The sequence below is a fragment of the Thermobia domestica genome, chromosome 1 (genome assembly GCF_964235325.1).
Source record: "Thermobia domestica chromosome 1, izTheDome1.hap1.1, whole genome shotgun sequence".
In the NCBI taxonomy this organism is placed as follows: Eukaryota; Metazoa; Arthropoda; class Insecta; order Zygentoma; family Lepismatidae; genus Thermobia; species Thermobia domestica.
The window spans coordinates 212,069,712-212,097,241 of NC_137454.1; the positions used below are offsets into that span (position 1 = coordinate 212,069,712).

Consider the following 27,530-nt stretch of genomic DNA (forward strand, 5'->3'; position numbering starts at 1 on the left):
CTCATCATTACAAAACAAGGTGTTAGGTATTTAAATTTTGAGCAAGCAAAGGTATTTTCTTCAACTAGAGTTCACAATCATACTAGAGTATGAACAATCAACTAGAGTTTACAAAAGAATGAAGATAATAACTTTCTCTTCACTATCAACCTTCTTGGGATTATACAATTACAACCAGCCACACTTGGCTTTACCATAAAGCACCCAAAATATCACTTGTCACACTTGACTCGTATACCTAAAATATTAATAGCCACTCTTGGCTCATCAAACTAAATATCAATATCTTTAGCCTCTTATGGCCCCAATCCAAAATATAAATAATTTCAGCCACTTATGGCTCATGTTCAACATACAAATAAGTTCAGCTACTTATTTACATGAATAAAGCTGGATTATCTTTATCACCTTGCTTTATCATATGGGAAGTCAGCTACCGGAAGTAAATAAATTTCTGCCACAACCTTCCTGAAAATTCCACATATAAAAGAGACACACATTTGCGTATCGTCATTCCTCTTTGTCTTTCTATTCTTTTGCAGCTATTTCTCGCATAAATGTGGTTTGTAGGCTTCAACTTGGAATTAATTTCTATTCATGCGTTTCTCATTTCTCTTCATATGTCCCTACATAAATAACCTTTGCATAAAAGAATTTTGAACAATGCAAATTTCGCTTTAATGTTAAGCTTTAGTACAATAGGGTTTCCCATTGAAATGTTTAAAAATAACTAAATCAAAGCAGTAAATAGCGTTTTGCTGTATAAGTCGACCATAGTATTGGCATGTAAATATGAATATATTACTACAACGTTTGAGAATGAGTTCATGTTGGCTTAATGGTAGAGTGCTAACTTCCAGTGTGCTCGTAGAACATACTAAAAGAGGCAGTAGTGAAAGTAGATCTCGTTAATGGCAGAACTACCATATTAAGACTTAAAGGAGATAAACCTTGAGATATAGTGATCTAGTTGTAATAATAACATAAATATGCACCGACTACTTTGCAAATAACTGAAACAGTAGACGAAACTTGAGAAAATATAAGAAACTATAGATAGGGCGAGTAGGAGTGTATGAGTAATTGTAATGGAAGATATGCAGTTTTGGGAAAAGGATAAGATGATAGTGTCGAATGAAAACATGGTTTAGGTGAAGGAAATGAAAGGGGAGAGGGATTGATCAATTTCTGTAGGCAGAATTTACTAGTTATTTGGTCTATTTGTTTAATGAGTACAAGAGAAGATATACGTGGAAGTTCCAAGATATGAAATAGATCATATTATGATTCAGAACAGGTATCGAAATAGCTTGAAGAACGCAAAGATATTCCACGGGGCGAAATTTTCTCTGATCATAAACAATTTGTGTTAACTGAAGTGGAGATTCAACTGGAAAATGTAGAGAGAAGAAATATAAGTAACTAGAAGCTGAATACGGAAAATGATGAAAAATGAGGAAGTAAGAAGTTTTGTACAAAAGTTTGAATTTAGTACTCAAATGAGACATGAATAGATGATGATAGTAAGGGGAGGTGGGAGCATAATAGACTTTGAATACAGCAGGGTGTACAAGAAATAGTGGGTTAACGAAAACAGAAAAGACTAAGAAACCATGGGTTACAGAATAAGTGTTAGAGAAAATTAGGAAAAGGAGTTTGTGGAAACAGGATTTATATAGAAATATACAAAAAGAAATTATAGAACGAGTTACGAAGGAAAACTGACAGAGAAAGAAAACAGTTTTACAAATGAGAAGAGTTAGAAATGTACAAAGAGTGTGAAGATGATGTGACTGATGAAGAAACAAAGTTATTACGATTGAAGCACCAAGCAAAAATGAGAAGGCAGTAAGAGAGAGGGGAGTGAAGTCTTAGGAATGTGGGAAAAATATGTTAAATAGTTTTTGAGAATACGGATAGATCGTGTGGCCTAGATGTTGAAGTAGAACATGTAGTACACGAGGATGATAATGCGTTTAATACACTTTTAGCTGAAAATGAAATGAAATGAAATCTTTCAGTTTTACGTCCCACGTTTATGCTGGTTAGGCTAAAAGAGACGGGATGACGAGTAATGAATGAAATGCTGGAATGAAGAAAGTGTGAGGAAACAGGAGAACTCCGAGGAAATCCACGCACGCCGTGTTTGTCCACCACAAAGTTCACTTGGCGGAGTCTGGGATCGAACCCGAGACCCTAAGCACCACTTTTAGTTGAGTTTGAAAAGTGATATACCGTGATGAGGAATACCAGATAACTGAGGTAGATAATATATCAATCGAATTTATTAAAAAATATGGGGATAAGGGTAAGAAAAGATTGTTTCTACTTCGTAATGAAATGTATGAAACGAGAAAGTGGCCAAAAGATTCCCTGAAGACGATCATCATAATACCGTTGGCTAACAAATCGAAAAGGAAAAGAAATGAGGACTACAGAACGTATAATCTCATATTGCATGCAGCAAAATATATGTCTTGAGTACTGAATAAACAGTAATATACACGTGGGTGTAAAATAACAACTGAAGAAGTTGAAGAGGAAAAATTAGTTTACAAGGGCTCATGAAAAACTGCTGGGGTATTAAAAAATAATCGATGAAACATTGTTTTAAAGAAGGAAAGGATAAGTGTAAGTGATATTTTTGATCTAGGAAATTTTCTTGATCGGGTGAATTGGAAATTATTGATGGAAGTTTTAAAGAAAGTTTGATTGGAATTAAAATATGGAAGATTCGTAAGAAACTTATGAATGAACCAACAGATGTTAAAATAGGATTAAAATTAATATAGGAGAGTGCAATTGGTAGGGAAGTTGGACAGGATGTTTCCTCTCATCGAATCTAGAAAAGATAGTGAAAAAGGACCTACAGAATGAAAATGGTATTTTGGTAGCTGGTAGAGTGATTAGGTGTATATGGCGCTAGTTCCGGATTCTGAGAAGAAAGTTAATAAGATGTTAGAAAACTTAAGGAAAGACTGCAAAGAATAAGATATGGAAATAAACGCTAGAGAAGGCAAAAGACATGGTGATTGTAAGAAAGCAGTCGGAGGCAAACATGGGGGGAGAAAATAGAACAGATGACTAGTTTGCGATATATAGTTAATTTTATTAGTGAGAACGTCAAATACGTACGTGCAATAAAAGCAAAAACAGGAATGACTAAAGAAGAATTTAGGAGGGAGAAAAGTATATTTTGTGGGTGGAGTAAAGAGTTAATTAAAAATTTTCGTAAGATATTTCGTGTGAGGTATTGCAATCTGTACAGCAGAAACAAGGGCTTTACCCAAAAGCGATCAAAAAAGACCAAAGGCTTCGGAAATGTTGGTATAGACAAAATATATATAATTAGCTGAGTCAAACGGGAAACATATATGGTGTTAGAAATTGTCTGAAAAGGAAATGAATCATGAGGAACATACTAGAAGATATAGTGGAAATGGTGAAAGAAGCTACAATGTTAAAACAGAAAATTTCTACATCAAAACGAAAAGGTAAACTGAAGATTGTTGTACATAGAAGTTTCTCCGATTTCAACATATCGTCTGCCAATTATGGAAGAAAATCTACGATCATCGTTCCATATTCGTCTTATCTTCCATAGCCCCACCCTTTTATATTCTTTCTAACTTTCAGTAACTATTTGTTTTCTGAGAAATTTAGTTCACTATGAGTACAGTACAACCCATTACATTTCTCGTAAATCTGTACAAAATGTAGTTATTTCATATGAAACTGTACTGTTATTTATATAAATATAATGGTATTCCAAAGTAGAAACTGGATGCAGTTAGCTAAGGATAGAAGTCAGTGGAGAGCTTTTGTGAACGCGGCATTGAACCTCCGGGTTCCATAGACCATAGAGTTAGTTAGTTAGTTAGTTAGTTATAATGGTATTCCCTAACTTCCTCTATATCGGAAACTTTTCCTTGTTGACGGGAAACCACAAATGCAGATATCTTTTAGATAAAAGTAACAGCTCATCAGTTGAAACATTATGCGCAATACGGGAGGAAGTGTACTAATATGGGGTAGAGTAACTAAGTGATTAGTGTTTACCGGAATTTTCGTATTTTTAACTTTTATAAACGCCATTTCTTAGTATTTTCCAACTTCAATATTTTACAAAGTACAACACAAATAATCAATTAATGTTGTTTGCATAGACACAATAATTACAATAATACCACAGAATTTCCAGGCTGAGAAAATAGTAGGAAAAAATACTCGAAGAGTGGGCCATTCCAGACGTGAGCTCATTCCGGCGTAATTCGGAGATCGGAGATTCGGTTGAGTTGTAGATCCGTGTCTTTCACTATTGGAAAGAATGCTAAATCCCAATGCAACCAACCAATCAAAGAGTGGGTCCTCTTTCATATTACAAGGAAGTTCTTTTACTAAACTCTTTGTCGACTAACATGATCAATTTATCGAAGTAGTAATGGGCAAATGGCAAATGGCGAATAAAAATAAGAAGTACGTAATTTCTTCCTTTCTTAGAGTTCCATGCGATAACTGTGATTTTTTAAAAAAAAATTTCGTTACCAACTCAATTCTGCTAGATACTGCCATTATTATTGGGTCAGTTTTTAGAAAAATGCAATTTTTTATTTAGTAAGTTTCAAATGTTCGTAGCACACGTCCTAATTGGCCTAAAAATTCGAAACAAGAATCAGATACGCAGAATATGAAAATGATTGAGAAAATGTATGATTTACAAACGTTCAGTGAACCGTTGCGTCAGGGATGGGAAGTGAAAAAAAGTGGCCACTAAGCATGCTTTTTATTTTGTCCTGGCCAACATTGCTTCATATATTGGTCATCACTGGTCTAAGTTATAATCGTAATATCTGTCTAACGCAGGTTCGAATCCACTCAGGTAATGGATTGTCCTTTCATCATCCATTCTATTATCATTATCTTCTTTAGCCTAAAGGATAGCAACACGGAACATAAAAACCCATAAATACAATAAATTATAATTTAACTGAACCCTTTGAGCTTACAGTTCCTGTTAAATCAAAATCTATACCGTGAGACGTAAAACTTACATATTAGAATTAGAATTAGAATTGAATGACCATGATAGGAAAAGTATAATAATGATATTCCACGCTGCTTCAAATATATATTTTAGTAGAAGATGAAGAAATTTTTATTAATTTCGCGATTCGTGATATTTCTTGTCTTTGTACACACAAACAGTTGGATATTACCACTGGCTTCTTATAAGTTGTTATCTATGAATTGAATTGACGAAGCACACGCATTGAACTCCGCTAGATTTAAGAGTATTGTTAACTGATGACATTTTCTATTGCTATATTCTTGTTAATGAAAGCAGCACACAAGGATAATTTATATTTACTTCAACTATCAGTATTCTCATAACCTACCTAAGCTGAATTGTGATTCACTTCTAAATTTAACATGTTCCCTTAGTTGGGTGAGGTATATTTTTTTTTCTCTCGTGTATACCTAAGTTAAGCTCCCCAAGTTGATACCTGCTCCTAAAATCATAGATATAGCAAGACTAGTGAAATTATATCGGGATTGTTAAGACGCAAAACCTTCTAATTGCTTAACAACTATTTAGTACAGTCTGTTAAGTTTCATATTCCATGATTACGTTTTGTAGGCTAAACGATGATGAGAATTGCCCCTAAATCGAATTTTTTTCTTTTTTTTTTTTTAAACGGAATAGGCATATCATTTTAAGTTAAATGATAGTTTAAGTTTGGCTATACTATATGGAATTCTCCAGATATAAGGCCTACAAGAAACTTTTTGACTGAAATATATTGGGTCTGTTAATCCAAAAAAGATTTATACTTAAAGGGAGACAGAAATGAATAAGGGACAGAGGGCAAGGATTAAGAGCATCGATTTGATATGGTCGGGTTTATAAAGTTTCATTTTATTTTTATTTACTTGTTATTTGTTAAATATAACTTTATATATCTTGCTGTAGAACTATTGAATACGCTGTAAATTTCATTTAGCAGTTTCTAGTACTTTTGTCAGTCTTTATTTTTCTTTCCCTATGGTCCGCTTCTGCCTACTGCTCAGGTATTACACTGCCTTTTTCAGAATTACGACGTCTTTAATTGATTTTCTCGTGAAGTCTGTGTTAAATTTTATTATATCCTCGGTTTTATATTTCTGTATTGTCTTGCAAAGTCCTACACGTTTGATTGCAGATGTTGATTTGTCATTGTTAATCTTAATTGAACTTCTTTTGTTCGTCATGATGCTCTGTTTCTTCCCATTCTGCTTAATCTAGTACTTCCTAGCTTTGTAGTTACATCCATAAACACTTCTATATTCCCCTTCTTAGCTTCTGAAATGTTTATATCTTCTTCTAGTACAGTTTATCAGTTCCAGTTTACAAATTTTACGTTACTCTTGAAACGTTATGTTGAGCTATACCTCCTCGTAGACATTAAATTTAATATAAAGCAATGTTGTGAGTTTACTGAAACTTTCAGTAACGCATTTTGATATGTTTATTGATAACTCATAATTATCATAGTACTTTGATGGTTTACATGTTCTTAATACCGTATGCAATATTTTCTAAATGCTCTCAAACTCTACAAGTCCAGTTTTTGCACTTAGGTGCGTACTTTAAAACAATGTTGCACAAACATATTTCGAATTGATTTATCTTCCTTCTGGAGATTATTCAAAAAGGTCTACTTCATATATAAACTTATCTAATATTTTACACAATCCAGAGAAGCTTCTTACTCACAAGTCCATAAGTCCATGTTCGATTTTCTTTCATATAAATTATTATACTTATTCCCGTAAGTAGAAACACCTACCCAAACATTTAAACAGAGATTGTAATACAAATTGTATCAAACGTCCAAGATCATAGGCCAATTCCGTTATAAGTAAACGTACAAAATATGGGAAGTTGCTGGAAGTTTTCACTTTATGGTTTCCAAATTAAAGTGTTGGATTTTTCAACTCGAGCAGCCATTTGGGCTTCACACTGGTAGGATATTGAATGTTAATTAAAAATGGACCGTTTCCAGTTCAGCAGGCTATTCGAACAGAACATAAAGACACACAAAAACGACACGGAGAAGATGCATATTGTTCTGTGAGGGAATCTAGAACATTTCGAATCAGTTTCCCAGCGATGCTGTATTGTTGATATGGTAAGGGACCAAGAGAACAGGATAAAACAGGAACTCAAATCTGGTACATATTTCACATCTACTGGTTACATTAATGCAAACTTGGATAAACATAATAACTGTGTTCTTATGCTTATCTGGATAGCTGTGTTCTTTTACCATACATTGATCCGATATTCTGTTCCCGAGTTACAGCCATTTCAGCATTCTATTGTTCCTCCTAATTTTGGTGTAATCAATTTCAAAATTATCCACCTTGGTTTATATGTATTTTAATGTTTCCACATGAAGAATGATCTCTCAAAGGTTGTTACTGATGTTTGCGAACACCTTATATATATATGGTTATTCATGAAGCAAACTACACTTTTATCTGATTTAATCAACTTTTTTCTCCACTGTTAACTTTTGCCCAGTACAATATGGTTGCGAGCTAGCTGATTATATTATAATTAATATTAAAAGCACTGAAATATCAATCCATTGAAATGAGAACAATATTAAAGAATTTAAAATGAGGTTTCATTCCTGGAAGGTATTGTAGTCCGTGAACTAAAACTTGATTTCAATGAATAATTAACTTTCAATTAATGGAACAATGGAACAACTTGAAAGTAGTTCTTGGCCAGTTAAAAAAAAGAGAGAGAGAGAGAGCGAAAGAGAAAAAACACGTAAATTCATAATGAGTTCGCATATTTCTTGAGATTTCTATGCTTTTCTACAAGACACCCGGCACAGAAATATTTGTTTAAAGTTGGTCAAGTGAAAGAGTAATTAGAGAAATTTATCCATTACGTTCTTTCTTGTCTTCCTTTCTTTGTCCTATATTTCTTTCTTTTATTATGTTTCTATATAGCTCAAGGTTTAGGTAAAGGTGCTATTGAATCACCTAGATCTGCAGCAGATCTTTTGTAATGGATAAACTAGATCAAACTTTCAGGTCAGCACGTACTGCTTTCAAACGTGAAATTAATTACATAGTGCAAATTCAAGCGTAGAACACACAACCAAGCGAGAAGTTTCCATAAAAGTCTAGTCATAATCTAAATTTTTAATCCTTTCTGTTATTTTTTGGTAACATAGTGACAACCCATCCTATGTATACTGATCGTTGCAGTTAAAATATTCAGCGCTTATAAATCCCAAAAGCGTGGAGATAAAAAAAAATGAAAAAAGGAAGGTATGAAAACGCCACTGAGCAAAGCAAATGAGTGTTCTACTTGCTCCACAGGCTCCCTATCGTAGGCTCCTGAAGGATTACCCGAAAATTTTAAAAGACAATGAAAAATCATGGATAAGTAAACCATTCATAAAATGCACACCATTTAATTTAGAGTTTTAGCACACTCTGATAAATTTCCAATGGTTATTCGATGGCTGGATATTAAAAGAAAAGGAAAGAATAGAAACAAAATGTGAGATTGCAAAATATTACAGGTTGCGTTAAGTGAAGCGTTCTGTTTCCCCACAAGTCTTTCTATCATGAAAACTCGGAAATTTTAAATGAGAAGGGATTCTTTCCGATAAATCATCCAAAAGACTTGGACAAATACTATTATTAATAATAAGAATTTTGTAGAAAGTGGTGGTTCATGTCGAACAATATTCAGGAAAAGAGAGAAAACGTTCTCTACTTTGATACTGCAACATTTTTACCTGCACCATATTCGTCACCCTATAGCTTTGAAATGATGCATTTGTAATTCACACTAGTATATATGCAAGTTGGTATTGCTTTTTCATATTTTCGTACCAAGAATTCATTTCCCAAAGTTAACGAATATCCTATATCCCATGTCCCATGAATATATAGGGTCTAATAGGTTATTATCTTTAAACAATAAGAAAAAAGGTATGGTTATTATATGACGAAGCCAGGTATCTTAAGACGACAGTTCAGTAGATTTTCTCTTTTAAACTTTTTTTGTATTATACGTATATACACCACATGAAGAAGTTTGGTTTTGCATTGCGTAATATTTTCTCAATTAATATTGAAAACAGATTTGTACCAGTTTTAGCAGAGGAAATAGCGAGAATCGGTTTTCTGCAGTCAATTAAGCGTCCCAAGAATATACAACTCTATCTCTTATCTTCTTTACTCTATAATGGTCAATGTTAAAGCAAAAATGATTAGTTTCTGCCACTTCTGGTTTGAATAGAGAGTTAAAAGAGGAGATGGTATTTATTCTTAGAACGATAAATCGTTCTCAAAAGCTACTTCCCGCTTATTTGTTATAGTTTTGCTCTATGTAGAGCAATATTGGAGCCTGAAATTTCAGTGGATTTATATGATTTCTGGTTTTAATAGAGAGTTAATGACGAATATGAAATGTAGGCCTACTCTTCGGATGACAATTGCAGGAAACCACTTGTTGCTATCTATTGCCGATTTCAATCTATTGCCAAATTTGATGGCGATCCATCGAGTATTTCTTTTGAACTTTTTGTCTTCCGGGCGGATGGACAGATATACAGACAGACAATCTAAATAAGGAGATTTTGTGCACCAAACACCTTAAAAAGCAAGGCTTAAGATAATTAAACGTAAAGTTATGCTTGTCTCGTGCTGTGCTGCAACTATAGTAGACTAACCTTGTTTTTAGATTTTTACTATGGTACTAAATTTCTTAGCGTTCTTAAAGTCCAGTGGCAGGCTGTGACGTGAAATATACAGTAACATATGAACTAAATTTGCTGACATATTATGAAACATAAAAAGCAAATTTCATTTCGATTTCCAAAGTATACCGTAAGCAATGTTGAAACCGGAAGCGAGAAATCTGATTGCGAAGACGGGACAAGTTTTGCTGTATATAGATGAATAGTAAAACCGGAAGGAGTTAGTCTACCATTTCCGGTTTCAATAGAGGAATACGAGTCGATATGGAATCAAATCTTAAGACAATGGATCCATTTTTTAAAAATATCATATCTCGCTATCCCTTACTCTCTATGTTTTGATAGAGTATATCGACAGAAGAACAACAGAGTCATTATTCAATGCGTTTGGAACTATGCACCTGCATGATTACAAAATAGACACGATTATACGGTGAGATATTTCTCCAACATTTTAAACTGCTATTTGTGACTTATCTAAGAATTTCTACAAGTACAACTTGTCAGTCTTCTAGAACATGAAAAGACCTGTGCACACATATCTGGAGGTTCGTGTTGAATATTTTCAACAATTGCTGTGAGGTGCCTAGTTACTTTCTGTACATACTGTAAAAAATCTTCCCGTAACCATGCATAGCACAATTTGTAAACCTCAATATGGAAAATTTTAATTACTTAGTACATCATGGTCTAAAAAGTATTGAGTTTTTTGTGCACGAGGTGGCGTTAATGTCCCAAAAATCATGGTATATTTGTCACAGGGGGTGAAATCTCACGTCATTTCAAAGGTAATAGTTGAAACTACTGCTGGAATTCTTCTGATCAGACATAAGGTATTGCACCGAGAAGATTGCGCAAAACTGTTCTACATATTAAAATTCTATTTTGATGAAAACACGCAGGGCAATGATGGTTAACTTGCTTTCGTCCTGGAAATGTCGATGTCCTACATGCTCCTCACTGTATGTGACTAATCACAGTAAAAGAGGACAGAGTCTGGTAAAAGTCGAGCAAGACTGGCATGTAACCAGTCATGACATCACCAATAATCTAAACATCCATAACCAAACAAGTTAAACTAGGCATATACGCTGGAATTTATTTCGAGAGGAGTTCAATGCTTTTGGGAGCTCAATATGACGATAAATTATATTATCTAAAATTTGTAAAATCACCCTTAAAATTATATTAAATTAGAGAAAAGTTGGCATTTCGGGGGGATCCAGAATCCCCAGAACTCATCCTCTGCGTGCGTCTCTGAATTAAATGTTTGAAGGAAACTGGCAACGAAAAAAGCCCAACGTTTGGGATACTATCTGAGTCAAAAACATTTACTCCATCGAATTTCTATCTACAAATCTTCAGACAAAAGAAGTCTGGAGTTCTTGATGCAATGAAGTCCTGAATCTCACGTTACATCAGAATATATATTCAAGATACCGAAACAGATGATAGTCGGTGGGAGATACATCAGGAGAATTTGCAGGACGAATAAGGATTCCATACTGCAACTAATTCACTGTCTGCACGACATTTGAGTGATGTGAACGCGCATTATCGTCCAATATGATTACGCCATGTCTAACGATCATTACTGGATACTTGCAGACAAGTTTGTGGTGCATTTCATGTTGTTTTTCACTATAGCAATCCACAGTGATGAATTAAGCTCGACTTTGAACTTGATGGATCATCTCCACTATAGACTACCATATCAGCAACAGTGCCTTTTGTGAGTAAAGGGTTGTTCTGGAAACGAACCTAATTATTATTTGACTATTTGTAATTGTCATACACGTCAGTTTTTCATCACAAATGACAGTCCGATGCAACAAATCTTCCTGGTTACTATGTACACAGAGAACTACACGTCTCCAGATGGCGATCCTTGTTGGCTTGCGTCTACCCACGTGGCATCTTTGAGTTCAATATTTTCCTTACTGATTGCAAGGAGCTGTCGAGCAATAGTGGAATAGTGTATACCTAACACGTCTGCAATAACACAAACACAATGGTACGCTTTTCATTTTTCAATAAATTTCACAAACCAACAATTTATGGTACGTTCATTCTCCATTGCTAGCCCAAATGTACTGCTGTTGATGTTTGATACTATTAAATGTACAGAATGTCCTAATTTAAACTCACAAATGAAAATCAGTCAATATTATGTTCTCTACTGTCATCAGCACGCTGCTCCCTGACTAATTTGGCACTCAAAATTGTTTTCTGATCATATACGGAGTTTGTGAGAATTCATTGGCTGAAGACTTTGGTTAATCCATCGGTTGCGTTAAAAAGGATTGTTCCCACTAGACATAAAGTTGTACATTTCAATCGCACCAGCCCGAAAGTGAATGAAAAAGTGTGAAAGTTTCAATCGAACTTCCAACGATTATAAACCGAGGCTAAAACAGACGATAGAATGAAATGGGGGAAACGGAGAACCCAGGGAACTTCCCCCCACACACGGTTTTTGCCCACCACAAAGAAAACATGTCACGATCCAGGTTCGAACCAAGAGTCTTATGTACCAGAGGTAAACACTCTACCATTAGACTGCCTTTGCTTCCTCCAATCAAGTATTGGTTTAGTTATTATTTTTCTTTTTCATACATAAAATATTCAGATTGACCTATTAGTGAAAGCATAAGTAGGAAACCCTTTCTATTTTTCAATAAAACTTATATACAATCTATCTAGTCTTTGAATCTTTTCTTTTGTGTACCTTTTCTTTTGTTTCTGTGTTTATATTCTTGTTTTGGGAATGATTAGCATTAGTAGTTGTATTTCTGGGTATTCGGCATTCTAAAGCTTTCTAAGTCCGTCATATAAGAATTTTGACTTCCCTCAAAGATCACACAATACGGAGAAGTGGGGAAGAAAGAAAGGTGAACTAAGGATGCGGCCTGAGGAGGAAGATGGAAAGATGTACCATCCCAGCATTTTCCTATTGTGAATGAGGAAAATCCAGGAAAACCTCACTAAGCCTTTTCCATAGCTAAATCATTGCTTTAATGCTTCCACATGACTAAACCATTGTCTATTAACACTTTCTCATGAGTAAATAGTTAGTGTTCCCATTTTTTGTAGAGGGAAACCAGGGTATGATTCAAGTCAAAGCAACAGTACATGTGTTTTTGATTCATATTACATTCTATGTCCACGTGACCTGTAGCCTTGATACAAAACAGACTCGTAAAGCCTTAGCAATAACAAAATTGACAAGAATTGTCTTAACACTGCGATAAAACTACCAAACATTAAAACAAAATTAATAACCTGAACATTATTTCTGAAAGAGGGATTTCAATCTACCAGAAGCAAATAATATAAAGTGAACATTGCTCGAGCTGAGTGTCATAGTCGACTGTCTAAGGTTAGAGATTGCAAGATGAATCTGTCACGGGTTCGAATACAGCCCGTGGTATGAGTCTTTTGTCTTGTCTTTTCACCATATATTACTTTATCTTCATTCAATTTTCACTGTCTTGTTTACCCTAAAGAGCAGAAATATCGGAATTAAAAATCGAAAAAAAGTGTTCTTTAAGTCTCTTTGCAATTAGGATCGTCGTACAGATCAGCATTGCGGTTAATTAATACCAGATTTGGTAATTTTTGATTTGGTCCGTAATTTTTGATTTCCGAATTTCTTTGGACGAACCCCCTAAAATGGTTCTATATGGGACTAAATTAAGCCAGGAGAAAAATTAGCTTCATTGAATAATATTAAATGGTGCATCAAGCGACATAAAATTTTGAATCCGATTACAGTACATAGTATATGGGAAAAATCTGGAATAAACTCATGTAATTTAGAAATAGCTTAAGGGAATGCAAAGATACTCCGGATAATGGAACTAGAAGAAGCATATCTAATTTTGTATAGTATTGTCATACTGGCCATCTTGAAGTCCGCCATCTTGGATTCAGGTTCATAATTTTCAAACAGGGAGAGGGTTATGTGGCATATCGTTTTGAGGTAGCGCTTCACCAGAAGCACAAATCTGGTACTATTTTAAAGATAGCTTTAGTCGTATAAGAATTATTACCTGTAAAATGATTTGTCCTTTTCACAGGTAATAATTCCTACACGACTAAAAGTAAAGACATGAGTTTGACGCGTGAAGAACAGAAGGGATATGCATAGCTTCAAAAGAAAAAGGGAACGGAAAAGAAAATGCACTTCCGAAAATGGTTTATTGAACTTTATACACCAAAAGACATGGAGATAAGCAGTTCAAGTAATGAAGAGAAAAACCCAGTTAAGAATGTTAGAGAAAATGTAAATATGGATGCTTGCGTGCCCGGATGGTGCAAAAGATGTAAAAGAGGAAAATTTTATTACTCCAAGACTGGTTGCTGCTCTTGATGGATATAAGGTCACTGATAGAGTAGCAATATATATTCTGACAGCGACGGCAAAAGCATTAGGCCATAATGTAGAAGAACTAGTAATAATAGGTCTTCCATTCAGCGATACTGAGAGAAAATCTGTAGTGAAGTTGTACAGGACCACAAAAAACAATTTCAGATTGCATCAAGTGCGTTAGTTGTGCATTGGAACGGAAAACCACTGCCGAATTTGACTGACAGAAAGACTGTCGACAGGTTATCAATAATTATTACAGGAGATGGTCTTGAGAGGCTAATTGGTGTTTCTTTTCTTCATCATCAAGAGGAGAACATATTGCTTCTAATATAGTTCATTGACTTGAAGAATGGAACTTGGTAAAATTCTTGCAGGCAGTTTATTGTGACACTCTTCCCTGCTATATGGGCGAAGTTCATGCTTTCAGTTTGTTGTGACACTACTCTCTGCAATATGGGTCATGTCAACGGTGCTTGCATTCTGCTAGAGCAGAAACTCCAAAATAACCTTCTATACCTTCCTTGTAGACACCATATTTATAAATTGGTTTTAAAATGTGTATCTGAGAAGTGTTGTGTTTGGTTTGCATCTGGACAGGGCGTTCCCTTATTGAAGTGGAACGAGTGGTCTAAAGTAGATTGTACTAACTTTATTCCAGGAATTGACGATGATATAAGGAACAATAATTCCGATGTAAGAAATGAAGTGTTGAATTTTGCTGTCAAACTTGTAGAAGCAGGACACCACAGAGAAGATTACAGGAAATTTTTAGAACTGATCATCATACCTCCGCGAAGTGTTTTCTTTCGTTTGCCCGGAGCAATTTTCCATGCAAGGTGGATGAGAAAAGCAAATCTATCATCTACAAATACTTATCTTTCGCCAATAGTTTCGTTTAACGAAGTAAATGGAAACGGGTCTTCGGAGAGTATGTATTTGTCTAATATATGTTCAAGCTTGGTTTAAATGTGATCAAGCATCCAATTCACCATTACAAAACCTGCAATTTTTGAAAGGTTTGTACAGTTGTAGACAAATAGATGCTGAATTATTATCTAAAGTGTCACTTTGTAAATTTTCTCGCCATCTCTTGTACTTCATGAAGGAACACGTAGCATTGGGTATTTTGATGATGAAGTTAGCATAATGGAAAAACAAAAAATTGTTGAAAGAATTAAATTTGTAAAGGGAAACCATGGTGATATCATAAAAATTCTTGTGAAAAAAGAAATCAGTGATTTTGTTACAACAAACACACAAATTTTCCTCGAGAGATTTAAAATACCCAAAGGATTTCATGAGTGTGATCCGATTTCATGGTCAACTAAAAATGACTATCTTAAAGGAAAGACAATAAATCCATCCACGTAACAAACGATGCAGCAGAAAGGGGAGTGTAACTAATAGAATGTTACAACGTTCTTACGAAAAATGAGGAGCAGAAACAGTTTCTCTTGCATATAGTGAAGGTCCACAGACAATCTTTTCCTAGATGTGACAAAAGTGAACTGTGTAGCAAATAAGATTGAAAACATACCATAAAGGTACTATATCAATAAGGGATATTTAAATTTCTTCCAAGTTATAATTTTTCTTTTTCCTCATAATGGTATATGAATGATCTTAAATGATTTGTCTTAGTTGTAGTGCGTAGCTAAACAAAGATTTAACTTTCTCTAGCAGTTTGTTCCAGTTTATGTAAAATATTTCCAAAATTCTTACAAATCTGTGGTTCATAACTACAATAAAATAACATTACATCGAAGCATTTTGTTTTTCACAAGTAATAATTCTTACATGGTTACAGGTAACTTAAAAATAATGCCAGATTTGCCATTCTGGTAAAATGCTACCTCAAAACGATATATCACATGATCTTTTCCTATTTAAAAATTTTTACCTGAATTCAAGATGGCGGGACTTCAAGAGGGCCGCTATGATAATGCTAGACAAGATTAGGTTCGTGTCTTTTCGTGTCTTCTTCTAGTTGCATTATCAAAGATATCTTCCCATTCCCTTAAGCTGTTTCTAATTACAAGAGTTTATATCAGACTTTCTCCATATACTACGTATTGTAAATGCATTCCAAATTTTATGAGAAACCATTTAAAATTATTCAATGGATCTAATTTTTCTACTGGCTTAATTTGGTCCCATATGGAACTATATTAGGGGGTTCGTCCAAGGAAATTCCTAAAATGAGGACCACCCAAATATATATATAGTGATAGAAACGAAACCCAAGACTATAACAATCGTCTAAAATATCTTTCTATGGACAGTGAGAACATAGAAATTGGTGGAGAAAGTGAGGACACTGACCACGGAAGACCAAAATGCGATATCGCGAATCTTTGCTGAGGAGTTGCACATGAATAAAGAAACGGTGTGACAAATAATAACCTACGATCTCAACAAGTAGGAGGTTTGTACCTGTTTCGTGCCTCATCCCCTAACAAATAACCAACAAAGCGACAGGGTTGATCACTGTCAAGAACTGATTGCTATTGTCAACAGAGACCTTAACTTTCTTCTGAATATCATTATTGGGGATGAGACATGAGTTTTTCAATATAACCCGTCCACAAAATATCAGAGTGCAAAGTGGCAGTCTCGTAACTCTCCACAAGTCAAAAACCTGCGTCACTGAAGATCTAAAAACAAGCCTTTCCTTATTGATTTTTACGATAGTAAGGGCATTGTGCATAAGGAATTTGTTCCTACAGGACAGGCATAATTGAAGATTTGTTTCAGCATTTGCTAATACGACTGGTTCTCCTCATTTTATCTTGAGATATTCAAGCAGTTACTGCAATGTATCACACGTGTGAGGCTCCAGTATGTCAGTGGTGTATGTAGCGTCTGCTTTATGACAATGCCTCAAGTCACAAGGCAGTGATTGTGCAATGCTTTTTGTCCCAAAAGAGGATTTGTGCCTTAACTCACCCTCCCTATTCGCCAGATCTGGCCCCGCGCTATTTTATATTTCCTACACTCAAAGGTTTGTACTTTAATGACGTAACGGCAATCAAGAGAACTACGATAAGGGTTTCCAACACCATTCCACAAAAGGACTTCTAGCAGTCCTTCAATGTGCGAATTAGATAATCTATATTGGGGGGATAAAATTAGGCCAACAGGACGTAAAGTCTGAAGGTGCAATACTTCAAAATGAGACAATAATGTCTTATCCTCCCACACATACATAAATATGACATCTTTAATAAGTAAGAGATTTATTTATTCAATAAATCTACTGACAATAAGTATATATTGTCTGACATGCACACACCACACCTAATCTTTCTGAACGTTGTTTAAATGTACTCACTCTTGTGCCCGTAGTTCTCTGAGCTTCATTTACTTAATAATTCGGCCCGAGCGATAACCGTGATCACAAGCATATGTTAATTTTTCTACTCATATTGAAATCTTCCATTTCGCTTTATTACACACAACTTGCAAAAAAAAAAAAAAAAAAAAAAAAAAAACTTTAGTATTATGAAAACCACTAAAATTATCTTTTTCAAAAAAAAAAAATCTAGGTTTAGCGTAATATACAAGAAAAGGATTGTTGTTGTCCCGATTTCTGGTGGCATCAAAGTCAAATCGAAGGCCAAATATTTGAAAAATCTCAATTCAAATTTCGAGCTTGCGCTTCTACACCCCGCTAAAGATGCGCTTTTCATTTCTTTTTTCTTTTTCCTTTCTTTTTCTTTTCTTTTTCTTTTCTTTTCTTTTTTTTTTTTTTAATATCCATTCCGTGACAGCTCAAGATGTCAACACTTACAATTACTTTACCGTTAGGTTACAGATGAGTTGATTCACTATGTGTTACGTTATTCAAATAAAGTAAAACATTACATTGAAGTTTTCCAGACAACATTATTGGCGTGGACAGCAAACTGTACAGCGAAAAGAAAGATGGAGAAATGAAGGGTTAACTTTAAAAAGCCCGCTCCAGTTGAAGTGCTTATACAGATGGATAATGACATGGAGAACCAGTCGTATTAGCAAATGCTGAAACAAATCTTCAATTATGCGCTTACTCACCCTCACATGTCTGCGCACGAGAGAATATATCTCAGATTTTGAGTACAGTTTCAAAAGTCCATTTCCGTAAACTATAAAAGGCAGTGATTACTATGCTAATTACCACAAATTAAACGCAACTTTTGAGTTGCATACACACAAACTACTAGATAATGAGGACCATGTGCTAACAAAGAATACACTGGAAAATGAAAAAAATATTTTAAAAAAATAAAAATAAGATGACAATCGATACAAATGTAGAAAATGAATATGACATGTCCGAACTTTGCTAAGTATGGTGGAAGAAGCTATTTGTTTACTTCTTCTTCGCCAACCGCTAAGAGCACTTATAAATCCATATGTGACTTTCTTATGTGCAATTAGTACATTCAAATTCACGAACGATGATCAACTGAAGGGTACGAGGATACGGTTGGAAGTAACAACTGTAGTCATAATAATATAGTTCAACTAAGCAACGGTGAAAATAGTGGAGCAATTAGAAATGACCAAAAGTGAATAGTTTACATCGCTCATTGCGAAATACAGCTAGAAGATTAAACTTGCAAGAAATGACAAAAATCAGTGAAATTTGGCGTTATACTAAGCATAGTTTGGGGGTGGGGGGAAAGCGAGCATCCCCGGTGGGGATACTTCAGCTGACTTCTTTCGGGGGGAACAAAATGTGACTGAGGGGGAAAATCCCCCTCATCCCCCCGGTAATTCGCACCTTGCCTTCTATGCACTCACGGCCAGGATGCAGTGAGGTTTGGATGCAGGAAGTTCTTACTTTGAATGATCCCAGGTAAGAAACTTTCCATATTCATTCTCGTTTTTTTCTGTAGCTGCAGTCTCGATTTCAAATTCCCGCACTATGTAAAACGACGTGGGAAACGATCAACATCAGAAACAAATGTAAAACATTGTTCATGAGAAAATTGAACATAGTTCTTCCAAATCTTCCAAATGTTTGTCACAACAGCCCGGCACGCCAACGTCTACATTGCACAGTATTCTTTGGAAGCAACTACGCATATTTTCATATAAGATATCCGCTGGAAATCATGAAACTTGTTAGCAATATTGTCAGTGGTTTCTAGAATTCTTTGTCACATAAGTTAAGGGTTATTTTGAAAGTTCTTTACTGGTGAGACATGGTCCCATCTCTCTCGTTATGTGAACAGTAAGAACACAAAATTCTAAAGCATACATAATCCGCATCCCCTTAACGAACTATCTTTTTGTGGTGAGAAGGTTCGACTATGGTGCACCATAACCCATCAAATAAGTCTTTCCAAGACATTTTCATGGTGTGCTACTACTGCGACATATTTCAACCGTCAATTGAGTATCTCGCTGAGGGTGAAATAACAGGTACTTGGTTCCATCAGGACACCGCCGCAGCGCACATAAGTCAAGTATTTATGATTACTTGAGAATGTTTAGGAGGTTCATATTATCTGCCGTAATATCTAGCCCGCAAGGTCCTCTGATCTCATTAAACCAGATTTTTAAGAGTTTGTATTATGAGCACAATTCGAAGACACTTGATGAGTCGCAACATACAATATCAATCATAATACGGTGCATCACCGTGGAAACCCATGATAGTGTCTTCAGGAATATGAAACATCGTGTCAAGACCTGTCTGCAGGTCGATAGTCATGATTTATAACATCTTCTCTAGCACTTGTCCCTCTTCTGTCACGATGCGCTGACACACTCTGAATTCCATATCCCATGACACTGTTTATATAGTGAGACATGAGTGCACACTTAGTACACAGCGCATAATACAATACAATAGTGTATTACTTATCATCTGGAAGTATCCTTAACCAAAGCAAAGAAGTGTTATAGTTTTCCTATCAAGGAAGTAATTTCCATCTTATGAACGAAGACTTGTTTTCATTCATCCTTCCTCCATTATCACCTCAATTAACTCTAACCCTGCTCGAAAGTTCCATAACAATGCAGGGTAATGGACTGAAATTTCTACGAAAGAATTTTGTTCTTTTAGATTACAAGAAGCTCTTACTTTCGAGCAATATAAATTAAATGATAGTATTTCATTGTATGTTTTGATTAATACAAAAGTTAGCCTTCTGTTATTGTTTACAATTGGAACCATCTAACTAACTAACTAACTAACTCTATGGCCTATGGAACCCGGAGGTTCAGTGCCGCGTTCACAAAAGCTCTCCACTGACTTCTATCCTTAGCTAATTGGATCCAGTTTCTACTTTGTATTCCTATCTCTGCGAGATCCATCTTAATATTATCCTCCCATCTGCGCCTAGGTCTTCCTAATGGTCGTTTTCCTATGGGTCTACCAGTCAAGACTTTGAAAGCGTTTCTACTTTCTTCCATTCTAGCTACATGACCTGCCCACCTAAGCCTCCTAGACTTGACGACCCTAACAATGTTGGGTAAACCGTATAAACTATGTAGTTCCTCGTTATGAAGCTTCCGCCATTCCCCATTCTCGTTCCTCTTGGGTCCGAATATTCTTCTCAGGAACCATCACTTGGTGAATTTTGATTAGCACTTTTAACCCAGCATTTACAATTCTCACAATTAAATTATTCATACCATATTCCAGAGCTATTTCATATTCAGCTCACTTCAGAAATTGAATATGTGTAAAATCCAGAGCTTTTATATCACTCACATAGTGCTTGATTCATATGTCATTTTCTGTGTATAATCTACAATAAATTTGATTTAATAGAGAATTAATAAATATGAACTTCCAGCTAATGTTTATAAATATGTAGTAATTTTACAATCTTTACAAATCTTCATAATGTTTCTTGGTAAATGTGATAGCAGATATAAATAGACATTAAAATAGAATAACAGAAAAGAATTATGCTTTCTCGCAACGTTAACTTCAGTTTTACATTTCTGTATAAATTGAACAATAATAATAATAATGATAATTTTATTTATACTATTAGGAAGAGAGAGTAAGCAAATATAGAATTTTGTTAAAATCAGATATTAGTACACTCAAAAGTACAAATTACAACATTCAAATATAATATTTATTTGTTTATTACTGCTTCGAATCAATAATAATTTACATGTAGACCGCTTGTTAAATACTTTGTTGTTCATTTAGGTACACGAAAGTACAATTATCGTAACACAATTTTCATTAATTTCCTTGACTTGAGTTCTCAATTATAGTTATAATAATAATAATAATAATAATAATAATAATAATAATAATAATAATAATAATAATAATAATAATAATAATAATAATAATAATAAATAAATAAATAAATATGTAGTAGCAGCAATAGTTATTGTTGCTGTAATAAAAGTTATACTCTACACCTACGATCGAGTGATTTTGCAGGAAGTACAGTACGTTAATTATCAATGTTAGTAGTACAAGAAGCGGTTACAAATGGAAGTGAATTATATAGATAAAAGTCTAGGATGGTAATAGATAAGTATAAATATATAAAAGGTAGTCTTGAGTTCATTTCCTCAGGTCATGAATGTACTTCGAAAATCTTCTCTGTATTTTTGTTGTATTACGTAATCCCCTCAAATCAGACGTATGTTTTAAGAAAAGAAAAAGAAAAATAAGAAAAGGGGAAAAACATTAAAATTCGACTGATCATGTATTAAGTTTACAAAGAACTCTGGGCTGTTAAACTCGTAACGTTTCTACAAATAAATGTGTAGTCAGCATATCGTCTCAACAATCGCTATTCCTTTTTGGCTTACTTACTTGGATTCTGCTGGGTTTCTTTCTTGTCGTTGCAGGTAGCACGGTGACTCATTGATTGCTCTCCCTGCTCGTCTAGTGGCTCGAAAAGCCAGTTAAACGAGTAAAGCACGTAAAGCAAGTAAAGTATAGCATGGTCAAGTAAGTTACTGAGGCACGTTGTGTGATACCGTGAACTTTAAAAAAAAAGTGACAGAGCACTTACCTCTGGTGCCTGGGGTCCCAGGTTCAATCCCCAGCCAAGTAAGATTATGGTGGACAACATCATGTCCATGGGTTTTCTCGGAGGACTTCCGTTTCCTCCCACTTTCTCATTCCACTAATTCTTCCATCATCATTCATTTGTCTTAATTATCGTCTCCCTTAGTCTAAAGGGCATAATCCCGGGTACTTAAAACTGAATGGTTTCATTTCATTTTATTTCTTTGTGGCCGCTGTAACCCAATTTGACACCGAAATCGACGTCGAACCCAGAGTTAAACCAGAGAATGATTCGTCACATATTTAATTATATGAAACATTCTGATGTTTATTTCTCAAAATAGAAAAGTGAAGAATACTAATATGTAAAAAGCAAAAGTAGTAATCCTGTAATGAAAACTTCGTGAGTTCAGAGTTTTGATTTCATTATTTAATGTGTTTTGTTGTAAATCTGCACTAATGCTATTTTCTTTTTAGGGAGGAAAGAAAAGAAGAATATAGACACATGATTAAGCGCATCAAAATAATTTGTCAACTAAAAGAAACTAATGAATATGTAATAGCTTTTATGTATGTCACTTTCAAATCTTCTATATTTAGTGTATTATTCATTGAAAATTTAGGGTATTAAAATATTTCAATATTTTATATGATAATTATTATTTCTATTTGTGCTTCAGAAGATCCAATTATCAAATTCTTCCATCCAAATTATTTCATTGTTCTAACATAAAAATCAATAAACAATCTACAGCAAATTTGGCTTCGATACTTTCTACTTTATGAATATGTATTTTTTTAAATTTTATTTTTTATTCTATTCTTTTCTTTTTCTTTTCTTTCTTTTTCTTCTTCTTTTTTTTTTGCTAATAATAAGGAAATTTAATTTGCATGGGTGATATTTTGCCATACTTTTCACATATCAGAGACGAAATGCTATTTTTGCTGGTGAGTACACATCTAGGAAAAGGTTTGTGGTACTAACAGCCGTTTTAAGATAAAATGGTATCTTTTGATTCATTTAAGCAATGAAAACTTGATGGAAATTTAAATTTAATGGATGTTTTTAGAATCCTCGAATGGTTAAAGCACTCACTTGTGGTGTTGGAGAATTGGGTTCAATTCCCGGTAAGAGTGTCTGTAGGATTAGGATAAGAATAAACAAACAAATTTTCATTTAAAGTTTGAAAAATCTTTCTTTAAGTGATTGCTGTCACAAATCCGACTAATGTCTTTTAATAATCACTGACGAAATCATAGCTCACGTCCAGAAAATTACAATAAACATAGGTCATGTCCTAGGTAATATCTGAGCATTTTCCGCTTAAGATCAAATGAGCCCTGGAAAATCCCAGATTTGACTATTGTTCGACCAATAGAATTCATTCGGTCTTATTTCTGCACCGAGATTCTCTATTATGAAGTTTTGATTTAAATTCTTTGATTTCAACGTTGATATTCTGAACTATCATACGCACTCGGCATTTACTTGATAGTGAGGAGGAACACAAATAAAAAAAAAAAAGTTAGATATGTAATTATCATAGACTACCTTAATAACACTTAATAAAAATACACCAGAAGCTTTTGACCTTCTTTCCAAACAATACTATTTTTAAAAAAATACTCACCTTCATTCTAAAATGCCTCATTCGACTGCACGATGATTATCAGTTTTCTTCAATTAGTTCACACAATATTTATAGTCTTTCGTTAGTTTCTTTCAACGAACTAAGTCAACTTATTTTTTTTATTCCCTTCGTATCGAATTGAATTCAAATGTAACCAAATCAATCACCACTGTGTAAAAGTTGCTACTAAAATGCAAGTGCGGCGCTCCGTGTAATGTGGTTTTATAGTCCTGCGGTGGGCATAGCTGAGGTTGTCCACCTCAATGGTTCCATCAGGTACAGTGGTTGGTTGAATGTTTCATTGCATTGCTGATTCCCCATTCCGCTTCGCGCTCTCCTGGGCACAAACTCTTGCTCTATCATCATCACTATATCTCTCTCACACTTTTTCTTTTGTCTCTGTGCACCCCTAGCTCTTCAACGTTCTGCAATCTTATTCCCCCTCTGCCCTTTTCCTCCTCTGATTTTGCGCCAAATTTATCATCAGTTTAAGCGGGAAAGACGAAGTGGGGAGAGGGGAAGGAACACAGATAGTGAAATGGAATTTCGAGGTACAAAACATTGTATTCAGTGGCGTGTAGCCTGCTTAATAACCTAACAAAAGACGGGACAAAAACAAACGTTAGAAAAAAAATAAAGAAAGACGAAGTCAATTTCATCAGCCAGTCATCCATTCAGAACTTGTTGCTTCTGTACTGAAAGAAGCTGATATAGTAGCACGTTTACTCTGAAGACTTTTCGGGTTTTCTTCTTTTTACTTGATCGGGCATTGAACTGTGTCACTCTCTGCCATGTCCCAAAGCTCAATTTGTCCTAATTTTCCCTGTTTTTCGAGACGCGACAGAAGCTGCGCCATTCCTCGTAGCTTGAGCGAGGTAAGAAGAGGGAGAATAAGAAGACAATACGAGATGTGACCGCAGAGAAGCAATGAAACGTGCTCGCATCGTTTTTCCGTGCTATGTAAGCAAGAAAGCGAAGAGGTGCACGATTGATATAGAAAAAATGTACATAGAGAATTGATGTAAAGAAAGTAACAGTAATTGGGTGAGATAGTTTCCAGAGATGAGAGACCCAAAATTGGGGGGGGGGGGGTAGAAGGAAGGAAGAAGTAGAATGATTCAGAAGGGCCTGGGAAAATAGTTCAACACAACTTCACAAAAAACATATTACATAATCTATTTACAATGTCAATCAATCAAAAAATGACTATCCTACGAAGACGACTAGTTTATTTACTTGTATGTCAGAAAAGAGATGCAACCACCAAAAGCATAATGGGAAAACTAATGGTATGTTTTCATACATTTTTCACTTTATTTGGCCAGGAAAAAAAAGATCTGAAATGATGCTAAGTTTTATTGAAATCCAAGACCTGAAAAATGAAGTTTGCAACTTTAGTGCTAAGATAGGGTGACCAGACGTACTGATTTCCGCAGTACATTACTGTCTTATAAAGCGTGTTGCAAAGACCCCTAGAAAATCGAGAAATGTCCTTCTTTTTTAAAACGTCGTGCAAAGTGTTCTGGTTTAACTTATCTACAATATTTTAATGTTTTATTCTGTATTCACAACATTTCGAATTATGAGCATTCTTTTTTTCTGAATCGAATGTTAAGAAATAACTGTGTTCATTTTATTCAACTTTTATGGAATATATTGAGTAGTGGTTTACACCGCTCGCAGACATTAATAATTTGAATTGAACTCTTAACTCAGTAATTGAAAGAGATAATGTCCAGAGCAGCTTGAAGTACACAAATAAACTGTCAGGAAAAGAAATGATTCCTACCTTTTCGATAAGATTACAGAAAGTAAAAAAGTATGCTACTTCTGAAACACTGCTCAAATGAGGGTAGATTTAAGATGAAACGAATTGCTCAAGCATTTTTTTTAAAAAAATCCCTTCAATATTCCCAAGCATGTGATAATGTGGAGTTCAGAACGCGCATCCCTGCCACGAATGTTCCGACGGAAAGGATATTTTGTATAATGAATAATTTGTAGTGTGATTAGAGATCTGTGTTAAAAACTGAAACTCTTAAACATCTAATAATATACATATGTAACCATAATTGTATCTGTAGTGGATTCCATGACATGATTTTCCAAAACAGCAAGTTGCTTCTCATAATACATTCAAACGGAAAATATGTCACCAAGCACCAAGTACATCTGGAGTAATTAACCAAACCTGTATATACAATATATGGGGAAAGATGACATGTAAAATTAATTGAAAACGTCCAATACTACCGAAGTGTCGAAATCAATATAAATTATTATTTTTCTATGTAATAGAAGATTGGGAGATGTCCGTGTAGCACTGGACAAATGACCTTCTATAAATTTGTAGTGACCCTTTTTAATACCAATATCAATAATAAATTAAACCCGAAAAACCCGAAAAAAACAGAAAGAAAAAGGAAAAGGAAAAAGAACGATATACAGGGGAATATTAAAGCCCCCTCTGATTTTATATACATCACACACACATATATATGTATATATAAATCTTTGCACACAAACGCTGGTATAAAGGAGAAACCAAGCTCTCTTGAAGCAAAGGAAAAGAATGCTAGGTGTAAATGGAGGAACCGGGCTCTATGTCCCGCCTGCACACTTGTATATAAAGAAAAAAAGGGCCCCCTCTAAATTTTTGGGCTGGCTACGGGCCTGGTAACAAAGCGAATAAAATGCATATTATCTTGCATTAGTCCACTGAAACCACGTTAACAAAACTAATGAATGGCAATAGTTGAGATTGACAACTCGAATCAACAGAGATTTTTCCCCTCCTTTTCTACTCCGAAAATTGCATAACAACCGTGCTCATATATATACTTGGGTACAACTGAATAATGTTAAAAAAAACACTCTGAAATAGGCTGTAGCCCATACGAAAGTAATTAAAGAATTTTCTTTCGTCTTCCCTTAATTGTGGAAACAGTATAGAAAAATCTCCTTCAAGATACCGCTTCTCTAAAAAAGGGTGAACCCATATGTGTCTCTGACGTTTTTTTTTCTGCCTGTGTCTTAACAAGGCGAGTAGAAAACACATTTTGCGTCTGTCCATTACAACAACCACAACACGACAAGTCACAGAGTTTTGTTTCTTCAGTTGCACAGCAACCCTGCTCGCATATTTTTCATCCACGGCGAAACGCCGGATAATATGAAAGGGGCCAAAACCGGATCCGGCAAACAGCCGGAAACGGATCCGGCAAATCGCCGGATAATGTGAAAGAGGCCTTAGTAATGATATGTAGTATGAACGTGAAATAAAACCAAGAATAGGAATGATAAAAGAAGCATTTAGGATTTTAAAAAAAGTCTATTTTGTGGGACCTTGAAAAAAAAAACAGCTGAGAAAAAGACGCATAATATGCTTCGTGTAAAGTATTGTACTGTATGGGACAGAAACATGCACAGAATACATAAGTGATGAGAAACGACTCTAAGATTTTGAAATGTGTGTGTGGAGAAGAATGGAGACAATTAGCCGGGTCGAACGGAAAGTGAATGAGAGGGTATTGGAAATAGTAAGGAAAAAAAAGAGAACAACTTTAGATATTATTGAAAATAAGAAGAGAAATTGGTTGGAACATAGACTAAGAAGGAATTGTATCAACCCTCAGGAATGAGAGGGAGAGGATGAGAGAGGCTACAATTTGTTGACGGTATCAAACCAGAAATATCGTACATGAGACGAAAAAGTTATTTGAAGACCGTGGAGCATAGATGCTTCTTTGTTGTGCTAAGTGACCGGCCAATGATGG

At 34.8% G+C, this 27,530-nt stretch overlaps 1 protein-coding gene across 2 annotated transcripts in view; it reads right to left on the reverse strand.

Annotated features, from left to right (window-relative positions):
- LOC145693507 (uncharacterized) overlaps positions 1 to 24,080 on the reverse strand; it is a 52,385-nt gene extending 28,305 nt beyond the window's left edge. For both annotated transcript variants that reach the window (XM_081769585.1, XM_081769578.1), the window contains exon 1: positions 23,755 to 24,080. In XM_081769585.1, the coding sequence (XP_081625711.1) occupies positions 23,755 to 23,775 (21 nt within the window). In that variant the 5' untranslated portion in view covers positions 23,776 to 24,080. The remainder of the gene's footprint in view (positions 1 to 23,754) is intronic.
- Between the last annotated feature and the right edge of the window lie 3,450 nt (positions 24,081 to 27,530).